This window comes from Mustela nivalis, assembly GCF_964662115.1.
Source record: "Mustela nivalis genome assembly, chromosome: 6".
Lineage (NCBI taxonomy): Eukaryota > Metazoa > Chordata > Mammalia > Carnivora > Mustelidae > Mustela > Mustela nivalis.
This window is the reverse complement of record NC_139025.1, coordinates 83599233-83612051: the sequence shown is the minus strand read 5'-3', so window position 1 is coordinate 83612051 and position 12819 is coordinate 83599233. Positions and strand designations below refer to the sequence as shown.

The 12819-nt window shown below is 36.7% G+C and overlaps 1 protein-coding gene across 2 annotated transcripts in view; it reads right to left on the bottom strand.

Moving 5' to 3' along the window:
• UBR1 (ubiquitin protein ligase E3 component n-recognin 1) overlaps positions 1-12819 on the bottom strand; it is a 142893-nt gene that overhangs the window by 79153 nt on the left and 50921 nt on the right. For both annotated transcript variants that reach the window (XM_082735361.1, XM_082735362.1), the window contains exons 10-15: positions 12408-12496; positions 10237-10335; positions 8645-8802; positions 6543-6642; positions 5849-5977; positions 1380-1560 (exon numbers count right to left, since the gene is read on the bottom strand). In XM_082735361.1, coding sequence (XP_082591487.1) covers positions 1380-1560; positions 5849-5977; positions 6543-6642; positions 8645-8802; positions 10237-10335; positions 12408-12496 — 756 coding nt within the window. The remainder of the gene's footprint in view (positions 1-1379; positions 1561-5848; positions 5978-6542; positions 6643-8644; positions 8803-10236; positions 10336-12407; positions 12497-12819) is intronic.

Sequence of the window (12819 nt, the reverse complement as noted above, 5' to 3'; positions counted from 1 at the left end):
CAGGAACTACAGGGAATGGTCAGGATTGAGGCATTATATTGAATAGGTACTAAATTTCAGTGGGGAAAGATGAAAAAAATTCTGAACCTGGATGGTGGTGGTAACTACACAACAATGTGATGTACTTAATGCTACTGTATACACAGAGGAGAACAGAGTTGGGGGAAATCGGAGGGGGAGACAAAAGCGTGAGAGACTATGGACTCTGAGAAACAAATGGGTTTTGGAGGGGAGGGGTATGGGGGGCTGGGTAAGGCTGGTGATGGGTATTATGGAGGGCACCTAATGCATGGAGCACTGGGTGTGGTGCATAAAACAATGAATTTTGGAACACTGAAAAAAATAAAAGAAAAAAGAAAAAAATTTAAAAATGGTTAAAATGATGAACTTTGTATTATAGGTATATTTTACTACAATTAAAAATATATATGTAGGGGCCTCTGGCTGGCTCAGTCAGTAGAGCATGCCACTATTTTTTGTTTTTGTTTTTTTTAAGATTTTATTTATTTTAGAGAGAGAAAGGCAAGCATAAGAGAGCAGGGGGTGGGGGAGGGAGAGGCAGAGGGGCAGTGAGAGAGCCAGGCAGAGAATATCAAGCAGACCTCCCACTGAGACCAACGAGCTTGCAGACCTGCTTAATCCCACAATGATGAGATCATGACATGAGCTGAAACCAAGAGTCAGACACTTAACTGACTGAGCCACACAGGCTCCCTGGGTATGTGACTCTTGATCTCAGGATTATGAGCTCAAGCCCCACATTGGGAGTAGAGCTTCATGACTTCCCAACTAACTAACTAAATTAGAAAGCTGCTATCAATATTATTTAAAAATAAATAAATAAATGCACTTAAATAAAGTTGTTTTAAAAAACCTGACAGGGCCAATTTACATGGAAATGCAAATCAAAGAATGATTAAATAAAATTTATGATTTCTTTCTTTAAGTGGTGAAAGAAACAATGACACAGACAGCACACTGGGTGTAATCAAGCAGAGAGGGTGTTAAAAACCGGTGTTAACCATACTTCAATTAAAAAAAAAAAAACAATGAGAATTTAAAAATTTGAAACAACAATAAAACAAAAACAAACTATCAACAAGATTTTGCTATATTTAAGTCTGAGTGGAAGATGAGTTACCAAGTTAGTCCTTAAGTTTGTATTATAAGGATCCATTAGTTGATCCAGATAAAAAGGCTGAGGTTCACAAGCATCCTTAGATAGATGTTCTTTGAAGGACAGTGACAGTTCTTAACTGCAGTATCTGATCTGAGTATGTCTGTACATACTGAGAACAGAACAAAAACAGAAATAATTCTACTACCCTAAATATCTAAAAAACAAAGCTAATAGAAACCTGCAAAAAACAAACACTCACCAGCAAGAGTCCTAGAGAGTGGCAGATGTATGCTTACAAGATCTTCGGATACTCTGTAGGACTTAGTTTCCAGAGTATGACCACACAATTGTACTACTGTCTTGCTACTAGATATAAAACTTGTACTGCACCTCATCACAGCTTTGTGACATTCTTTATAAGCCACCAGTAAGAGCTCTTCCTAAAAGAAAAATAAAAATGCAAATAGATTAACAAGTTAGTTTCCTATACCACTCAATAAATATAAGCACAAATAAATATAAATAAGCAAAATAATATAAAAAATAATATAAGCACAAAATTATTTTATGTACAGCAGGGACACTGCAGAGGATCTGCAAACTAGGTGGAAATATAAGACAGACAGACAGACACAGACACACACACATGCACTACTATGAAAGTAAAACATTTTAAGTACCATGTAAATGATACAAACAAATTAAGAGGGAGGAAAAAGAATTATAAACAACTGGGAAGACATATTTATGAAAGCATTTTTGGGTGGGGTCTAAAAATATATGCAGAATTTAAGTATGGGGAAAAGATGACAATAAGTGGCAGGAGAGGGACGCCTGGGTGGCTCAGTTGGTTAAGCAGCTGCCTTCGGCTCAGGTCATGATCCCAGCGTCCTGGGATCGAGTCCCACATCGGACTCCTTGCTCAGCAGGGAGCCTGCTTCTCCATCTGACCCTGCCTTCCACTCTGTCTGCCTGTGCTCGCTCTTGCTCACTCTCTCTGACAAATAAATAAAATCTTTAAAAAAAAAAAAAATAAATAAGTGGCAGGAGAGGCGGTGGTGGGGAGAGAGAGGGGCAGGGAATCTCAAGCCGACTCCCCACTGAGCCTGGAGCCCTGCCTGCTCCCATGATCCTGAGATCATGCTCTTGCAAGCTTGTCTCTTTCTCCTCCTACAATAAATATAATCTTAAAAAAAAAAAAAAAAGTCATGTGCTCTCCTGACTACTCTCTCTCTAAAATAAAATCTTGTGCTCACTTCGGCAGCACATATACTAAAATAAAATCTAAAAAAAAAAAAAGAAAAAAAAAGTCGCATACTCTAATGACTGAGTTGACAGTGGCATCATAAGCAGAGATGGGGGTAAACAGAGACAAAAGGGGAAGTCCAATTCCTGTTCAGTCACCATGGAAGAATAAAGAACTAGATAAATCAAAGGATTTATGGATGAAATTAATGAGCAGTTAAGCTGGAAATAGGTCTTGGCAAGTATGTGAATGTATTGATGATGTCTGAAGTATAATGATGTCAATACAATGCTTCAGAAAGAATTAATGAGTGTTACTGAAGATGACAGATTGGAGGGTAATGTTAGAAGACAAAAGAACCAAGAGGAAGATTACCAATAAGTCTAACTGTAAGGGGACAGGGTCTTAACTGAGGTGGGGGCAGTCAAGGCAAAAGAGAGAGAACACATAGGAAATAAGTTAGAATTATAAAATAAATTTAGGATAAGGAAAACTCAAATTGGGGATAGTATGCCAGGGAGAGAAGAGTCAAACTGACTTTTCAACACCATGTCTCTTACATTAATTTTATCCCAAAAAAGGGATTCTATGAGCAAGTAAATTAGGAATATTCCACGTAGAAATGAGTACATTGATTATTTAAAGGGTTTGAGAAGTTCAGTGGCATTTAAAAAAATCCTATTTGAACTAACATTTCTCAATCTTATGTGAACACAGAACTTTTCCCCTGAAAAATCTGTTAACATCTAACACACAGAATGCAGTGGCTCTGAGATTTTTCTGTGTGGATGAATGTATGAATCACAGTGAATAAGGGAAGCTGAGAAGGGAAAGTGCAAGATGGAAGTAGAAAGAAATGATGACAAACCAATTTAATATACTTTGAATTTGAAATACCAGTATAAGATCTAAGCAAGAATATCTAGCACATAAACAGAATTGATATTATAGCTTAGGACAGTCATCTCTGCAGTTTTTTTTTTTTTTTTTAAGATTTTATTTATTTATTTGACAAAGAGAAAGAGAGATCACAAGAAGGCAAAGATGCAGGCAGAGGGGGAGGGGGAAGCAGGCTCCCTGCTGAGCAGAGCGCCCAATATGGGCCTCTATCCCAGGGCCCTGGGATCACAACCTGAGCTGAAGACAGAGGCTTAACCCCACTGAGCCACCCTGGCGCCCCTCATCTCTGCAGTTTTAACTGAGTGGTAGAAAGGAAAGACCTAAAACTAGAAGAAGAGAATATTGGGAATGTCTCGTTTAGTAGGCAGAAAGAATTGGGGCAGGGGGGAAGAAATCACTGAAGTCTTAACAAATCAATAACAGAAGTATTAGAATAAGTAGGTTTGTAAAAATCAGGGGGAAAGAAAGTTTCAAAAAGATTTAAGGTACTCAACAGGGGCGCCTGGGTGGCTCAGTTGGTTAAGTATCTGCCTTTGGCTCAGGGTCCTAGGATCCAGCACTGTGTGGGCCCCCTGCTCAGCGAGGGGTCTGCTTCTCCCTGTGCCCGTGCCCCAATCCCTGCTCGTACTCTCTCTCTCTCAAATTAATAAATAAAGTCTTGAAAGAAAAAAAAAAAAAAAGATTAAGGTACTCAACAGAATACAATGACACACATTTGAAGGAAGATGGGGACTTAGAAAAGATTCTCTGAATTTGGTTACTACATAGATCCTTTGAAATTTTTTTCAAAAAGCAGTTCCAATCAATTGTTAAAGGCAGAAAGCAGACCCTAAAGAAGTTTCAGAAGCTAGAGTGACAAGATCAAATGTAGATGACTTCAGAAAGTTTGGTAAATGTCAAGATGAGCAATGCATACTTTGACCTCATCTTAAATTTAATTATGCATGACCTCCATAGGTGAGGGCTGCCAAAAAATATGTGATATGGCTAGTTGCTGGACAATGTTTCCTGTCCTTATTGTTCTACAAAGCTACAGTGCTAGATTAAATCCTGTCATGTCTGTACAACTGCTACTCTGAACCTGTGATCAACTGCTCATGGTGAAGCAGAAGAAAGGAGGAAACAAGAGAGTTCACAGTTCACAGGGGTAGCAGAGACAACTAAGGGGCTTTTATTCTTATTGATTTTAAGGAAAGAGGAGTCCTGTGTGTGTATAGGCAGATGAATGAAAAAGTGGGAAATAACAGAGGAGACAAATAAGCCAATTCTAGGAAGAAGTAGCTTAGGACCAAGAGCCTAGGTAGAGACCTCAGTTTTAGAAAGAGATGAAAAGAATAGGACCAAGTGTGAAGACACAAAGAAACTTAATGAATAGACTGTGTCATGTAAGAATAGAGAAACTTGAGAAATCAAAAGAATTTGATTCAGATAATGTCAGTTTTCTCAAAATAGAAATAAATGATGTCATCTAGGGTAGGACTGTGTGTTTTAAGAAGACTATGGTCTAAAATTATTGCATAAGGAAATATATTAGCTCTATATTTTGAAATTAATTTTCTTAATGGTTTAATATGCATAACAGAGCTCTTGACTGAACAAATATCCACCCTTTTCTACTACTGAAATAGTTTAAAGTGTATGTGATCCTAATTTTCACACTAACATTGATGTCCAAGGAAATAAATGAATACATATATAAATAAATGTGTTTTGTCATATTGTTTAAACCCACTATTCCCAGACGTAATGAAACTACCATGGGGGACATTTTTAAATTAAGTATAAAAAACTGGATTCTTGGGATGCCTGGGTGGCTCAGTCCATTAAGCGGCTGCCTTCAGCTCAGGTCGTGATCCCAGCGTCTTGGGATCAAGTCCCGCATAGGGTTCCTTGCTCTGCAGGGAGCCTGCTTCTCCCTCTGCCTCTGCCTATTGCTCTGCTTGCCTGTATTCTCTCTCTGACAAATAAATAAATAAAATCTTTGGGGGAAAAAAACCGAAACTGGATTCTCTGAGGCACCTGGGTAGCTCAGTCAGTTAAGCCTCTGACTTGATTTTGGCTCAGGTCATGATCTCACGCTTGTGAGATCCAGGCTGGTGCTGGGCTCCATGCTCAGTGGGGAGACCGCTTGAGATTCTCAATCCTTCTCCCTCTGCCCCACCCCCTGCTCATGCTCTCTCTCTCTCTCTAAATAAACAGAATCTTTAAAAACAAACGAACAAAAACCAAACACTGGATTTTCCTTCTAAATTTAGTAAGACAGGTGGCTTAGTCGGTTAAGCATCTGCCTTCGGCTCAGGTCATGATCCCAGGGTCCCTAGGATCAAGCCCTGCATGGGGTTCCCTATTCAGCGGGAAGCCAGCTTCTCCCTCTATCAGTATTCCCTCTCTTGCTGTCTCTCTCTCTAATAAATAAAAATCTTTTAAAAAACTCTTTTTTTGGAAAAATAAATTTAGTAAGAAAAATTCAAACACACAAGTAATAAAACTTTACCTCAAGCAAGTTGCTACATAAAACTTTACTACTGATAACCATTAGAGCACTTAAAAAGGCACTGATCCTACTAATAAATTTTACTTACATCACATGCACACCACTCTTGGAACATGAGTAAAATATTCTTTAATTGCATCTGTATAGCAATGGCAGCCTCCCAGTCAGGATCCACTTCTATGTGCTGCCCAACCTGTCTTCTGATTTCTTCCATTCCCTATAAGAAAAGAATGATTACTATATATGTATATAGTGGGCCCTCCTTCTTTGCTCCTCTACTGTCAAAATATAAAATTGTTAGGATTCATATTCATATATGCATAGCTTTCTTAACATGGCTATTATACAAGTTCAAATTGAGTTCAAATTCCAGCAGTCACTTTCTAGCTGCATGTGACCTTGGGTCAAATTATTTCTAGACTTCAATTCCCTTATATGGAAAATGAAAATAAGAGCAACTAACTTATAAGACTGCTATGATGCTCAGCAGAGATAATGTATGTAAAGTGGTTACTATCATATTATATAGTAAGCTTTCAATAAACATTAAAGAGTAATTTAAAGTATTAAATAGTTAATAAACGTTAACTAAAGCATACAAAATTATACCTATTAAAGATCTATTAAAGCGGGATCAGTGAGGCAGTATTTAAATTTAATTCTACTTTACTAGATACAGTCTTCTTCAAATAACAACCAATATTTGCTTAAAACAAAGAAAGACTGGGGCTAAATTTTTAAAAATAAATTTATTTTACTGATGTACAGAAGAACTATCATACCTGCATACAGGTAAGAATCTTCAAAAAAGACCGAAAACCTTCTAGAAACTGCATTCTTAATCTTTCTGTCCATGCTGTGGGCTTGCTGATTAGGATATACCTATCATTTCAAAAGACAAAGAAATATTTCACTTTCCCAGTTCGAGATAATTTTAAAGTTATCAGAGCTATAGACAATGTTGATTCATCAACATTATGGATTCTAATTTCTTAAAATAATCAGAAGCTCTAGGCAGAGCTACAATTATACCAGCAAAATGTGAAGGCTCTGTGAGAGGCAATTATCAAAGTTAAGCCTGAATTCTCTACTCAGAAGTTGTTCTGCTTAAGCGAACCTTGGAAGCAATCTAGCCTATTACAGACAGACAGCCACAATACAGATTTTCTAGGTGCTAAAAATATGTGAATTTCCCCTTCTCCTTGTCATTAGAGATTTTTCTATTTAGGTAAGGATATAGGAGAGAAGTTGTTAATAACCATTCAAAGACTGGGAAAACATTAAAGTTAATATCCAAACCAGCAACCCTAAAGTTTTAACATATGGTAAAGTATCTAGGAGTGTGCTGACTCTAAAGTATTCATTGTAGAGAATAACTATAGTCGGAAACACATAATACAAAATAAAATGTGATAAAACAATGAGATGATTATGCACCACTTCCCTGGATTAAAAAAATAACTCAGCTACAAGAATATTTCACAGTAATAAGGGTCACAGTAAAGAGATTTTTCCTGTACAGTATACCTAGGAATAATAAATACACTGATTTAACGCTGTTACTTTTAAGTAGAGCCATTTGGCATTTTTGTGCATTTTTTGCTTGTCTGTTTTGCATACATGTTAATTAATGCATAATTTGTGAAGCACACTGGCTAAATGGTGATTCACTACTGAATTTACCTACCATCTCTGTACTGAATTTGTGATAATGTAGTAATTTGCTGAACCTGAGATAAAGATTTATAGTCACATTTAAAAACTGAGGAATTTGAAAAGGTCTGGAAACTTCCCTTAGTAATATCAAGGATCCAATGCATAATTCCAGAGCTCTGTAAAACGGGTTTTTGTTTTTGTTTTTTTAAGATTTATTTAAGAGAGAAAGAGAAAGAGAGAGAGCAGGTCAGAATGCAGGGAGGCACAGAGGGAAAGGGAAAAAAGCACATTTCCCACTGAGCTTGAAGTCCAATGCTGGGCTCCATCTCATGAACCTGAGATCATGACCTGAGCCGAAATCAAAAGCCAGTCACTTCACTAACTAAGCACCCAGATGCCCCTGTCAAGTGTATTTTTAAGCAAACTGAACTATTTCTAGGTTAGTTTGGAAGCCTGTTTCCACCCCTCTATGCGCTACATGGTCACTAAAAGAAGTAGACAAAATTAAGATTTTTCCCCACTGGGGACTAAAAATAATTAATTCAATACACCTTGGAGCTCTTCAATTTAAACAGTAAACTAAATGAAATGTGTTTTGTTTTAATATATTCTCAAAAGAATTTTCTGGAACTTATGATTTATTGAATACTTTTATATCACAACCCTTATAATCACCAATTCTAAAATAAATGGAAACTTAATTCCTTTTAAGTCCAACAATCCCAAAAGTGATTTATCATGTGATTCCAACTTTACTTTAAAAGGAAATTCTATTCTCTTCACCAAAAAAAATTAAGAAACTCCTGATGAGCATCAATAACTTGGGTGTATGTATGAAAAAGGGAGTTAAAAAGAAACTCAGATCAACAAGATTATCTGAAACCATGTACAAATAGATTACGTAAAAGGGAAGGAACAAAAGCACATAAGTGAGAGTGAGTGAAAGGCATGGTAGTTATGATGAAGATTCATTTAGTGACCCTAGAGACCCAAAGTTCCTGTAAAAGGCCCCTCTCAATACCTCCTTTGTTAACCAGGCTGTAACTCTATATAAGAAGCATTCAGTTAAAACATTTATTGACATGAGACAATAACAGTTCCTTGTACTTGCCATCATTATAAGGAGAATTCTAAATAACCAAAAGGATGCAAAGTCTATTTATAAAATGGAATACATAAGCACACTGTAATTAATAGGTACCCTTACCTTTTGACTTGAACAACTTACTTTAGATCACATATTACTGCATATACTCTTCCCAACTTGTCCTGGCTATAACCCTGGAAGTTAAATTTATTGTTCCTGTCTAAGTATTCAGGCAAAACTTCTAGCAGGGTTTCAGTAATGACAGAGATAACATTCTGCTCTTCAATAAGATGTCGAGCCTGCAGAGTATTTCAAGAATATTCTTTAGTATTAACTCGTGATAGTATGGACTTAATTTATTCATTCATTTGGTTGGTCAGTGAGTCATTTTAAATGTTCCAAATAAATGCATCAAACACAGTCCTTAGTCTCACGGAACAGCAAATTCTGAGATGCTATTTTCTTTCTTTCCTTTTTTAAAAATTAACTTATAATGTATTATTTGCTTCAGGCATACAGGTCTGTGAATCTTCAGTCTGACACAATTTATAGCACTCACTATAGCACATACCCTCCCCAATGTCTATCACCCAGCTACCCTATCCCTCCTCTCCCAACCCCCAGCAACCCTCAGTTTGTTTCCTGAGATTAAGAGTCTCTTATGGTTTGTCTCCCTTCCCAGTCCCATCTTGTTTCATTTTTTTTTCTCTGAGACGTTATTTTCCAAAAGTGATAATTTCTTACTCCTCAGTAACACCTGTCTGGATACTCATCACACAGCCCATCACACAGGTTATCTACATAAATGTGCACCATCGGTAATCACATGATGAGCAAAATAGAACATAGATATACTTCATGACTTCTATCATATTACTATCTATTCTATTCTATTACTATCTATTACTATCTCTCTTTCACTCCTTTTTTTTTTTTAAAAGATTTTATTTATTTATTTGTAAGAGAGAGAGCGAGCGAGAGCGAGCACAGGCAGACAGAGTGGAAGGCAGAGTCAGAGGGAGAAGCAGGTTCCCTGCAGAGCAAGGAGCCCGATGTGGGACTCGATCCCAGGACACTTGGATCATGACCTGAGCCGAAGGCAGCTGCTTAACCAACTGAGCCACCCAGGCGTCCCTCTCTTTCACTCCTAATCCACTGTCTCTTCTCCACCCTTTTCTCTCACCTTTGACATGGGAAAGTAAGAATAGTTAACCAAACTATCGAGAAGAAACTTGAAAAGTAGTAGTATTTTTAAAAAAAGCAGAATTCTCCACTCTCTTCCCAGGCCTATACAGTACCTTATCAGTACTATTTCATGCAAATGCTTCAGAGTACTACTCTCTCCTTCTGCTTTGTTTTATCTTAATCTATACCCCTGCCTCCAAACAATAACTACAGAATAAAAGAACAGCAAAAAAAAGTAATATGGATATTGAAAAGACACAGCTCTCATTAGTGTAGAATTTGAGAAACCAGTTCTGGACTTCACCAGCAGAGATCAGGACCACTGGACAACAGTCATGCCAGCACTCCCACTCCAAAGCTATCTTGTCCTTGGTACCCATTAACGTATAGTTCACATGCAAATACTACTGAAGTATTCAATTTTCCAAATGAAATTAGCCCAATATACTCCTCCGACATTATTTTAATTTGATTCACTACTAGGCAAATTCTTAAAAAGCAAAACAGGTTTTACTTGGAAAGGTTGCAAAGAAATGATCAATACATACCAGAGTAGGAACAGTAAACATCTGAACTGAGAGTGCAGTTACCGAGATACTTCTGTCATGATCATCACTGATATACTCTTTCTGCAGCTGTTTATAATACTGAAAGACAGAATAGTAAGTGGAGAATCAATGATAAATTGTTGAAAACTTTCAGAATCCCAATTTTAATAGGTGCTGCAGATTTGTTTCTACACATATGATGGAAAGTAATGTAATTCCTATTTCTTTCTTTTTTAAATATGTATTTTTTAAGTAATCTCTACACACAACATGGGGCTTCAACTTACAGCCCCAAGATCAAGAGTTGCCTGGTCCACTGACTGAGCCTGCAAGGTGCCCCTATAATTCCTATTCCTAAAGAGAAGACAGTATGGTGAACAAAAATATATTAGAGAATAACAAACAAAAGACCAAATATGAACTCGGCTACCCAATCTAGCAGAGTTGTATGTGAAAACTATAAAAAGACCAAAAAAACCACACACACATCTAAGAGTCATAGCAGACTGTGGTAGTGCCATATATCCTTTCTCTAAACAGAACCTGGGACAATCTTTAGCAGATACTATTGCAGTGGTATAGGGCAGAGGCAATATTCGAAGTACCTAAAAACTGATAGGACCCAGAAAACCAACCAATTGGATTCAATCCAACCTTAGACAGAATGGATGCTGGCTGAAAATAACTTCTTCTTTTTTTTTTTTTTTTAAAGATTTCATTTATTTATTTGACAGACAGAGATCACAAGTAGGCAGAGAGGCAGGCAGAGAGAGAGGAGGAAGCAGGCTCCCCGCTGAGCAGAGAGCCCGATGTGGGACTCGATCCCAGGACCCTGAGATCATGACCTGAGCCGAAGGCAGCGGCTTAACCCACTGAGCCACCCAGGCTCCCCTGCAAATAACTTCTTAACTATACTGGTGCAGCTGGTTAAATATACTGGTTCAGCTTAACTATACAAGCTGAAAATCAACCTGATATAGTGGGAAACAAAAATAATAATACATCCAGTCATGTATCAAGCACAGTGTTAGATCCTTGACCTACATATTTAATTTTATCCACTAGAATTCCTACAAAGAAGTAATCATGATATTAAAAAAAAAATCCAATTTAAGTAAGGAGAAGAACTTTTGTAGAAGAAAAAAATACTCATTTCAGATCACAGATATGGTCCAATATTCTAAGAATTTTAGAAAAATAGAGTTAAATAGCTTGAGCTGTTACTATCTTTCAAGAAACTAAATGTGTTACTTTTAACACTCTACTTGTAAAATCCAGAGAGTGCAGGTATCTTGTTCCATAGTACCATTATTTCATTCTCTGCTTTCAATTCCATCCTGGATCCTACCTCTGACCAGTTTTAATTTTATAGAATTGTCTGTAACTCAAAATCAGAGGAAACCAACAATTACTTATTGGATACCTTTTTAACTTCTTTTATTTTTTATATATATAAATATAAATAAATATAAATATAAATACACACACCCACACACACACATAAATTTTTTTTTTTTTTTAAATAGTCTCCACACCCAATGTGGGGCTTGAACTCACATCCCTGATATCAAGAGTCACATGGTCTACTGACCGAACTAGCCAGGCACGCCTTGGATACCTCTGTACAAGGCAAAGTGAAAGATTCAAAAAGTCCTTGCAATCTAACTTGAGAGATAGATCCCGCCCCTTGCAAAATACATATATATAAAAATATAAGAGATAGACAACAGATCAATAAAACCATATTAAAAGGCTGTATGTTTTCTCTATGTTTTAGCCTCCATTAAGTATAATTCTTGCTCATCTAATTTCTGCCTTCCTTTAGCATGCATACCTGTTCCTTTCCTTGCTATACCTTTCAACTAGTCACTTCTACTCATTATTATTTTATTTGTTATAAAACAGACAAATGATTAGGAAGAATAAATGCACATGTGAATGTGATAACTTCCTATTGCTCTGTCCAGGCAAATAATAGGTCATTTTCCACCTATCTCCACTCTGAGACTACTGCTTCCATACTCCCAAATGTGAAAAATAAATGGACTTTTGACAAAAAAATAAACCACAAAGTTAAATTCTTGATTCATAATTGTCTTTGTTTCTACAGCTTCATTTCCAAAATGGTTTTATTTTTCTATTATTGATACCTATTTATAAAGAGTAATTACCTTCACAAATTCCATAGCAAAGAATTTTTTGTACTCCATCTCCATAAAAAAACTACTGAAGATCAATTCGTGAAGAATCTTACGGGCACCTACAGATCATTTTGGGGGGAAGTGGAAGAATAACACAAAGGCAAATAAAAAAATTCCAGCTATTAGAAGTGTTAGAATATTATAAAAATATTTCACATATTAATAGACCTCAAGGACCCAAATATGAGTAGCATTTAATCCATTAATAATAGCAAGAATTTAAAATACATATATGCCTTTTCCCTGTTTCTGCCCCTCTACTTTGCTTTACTTCACTTTACCTTGTCCAAACTTTCTCCACTCCTTTTTACTCTATTTTACTCAAAATTACGCTTACTCTGTGTCTTCCCTTTTCCATTCACTTTAGCTTTTTTCTCATCTT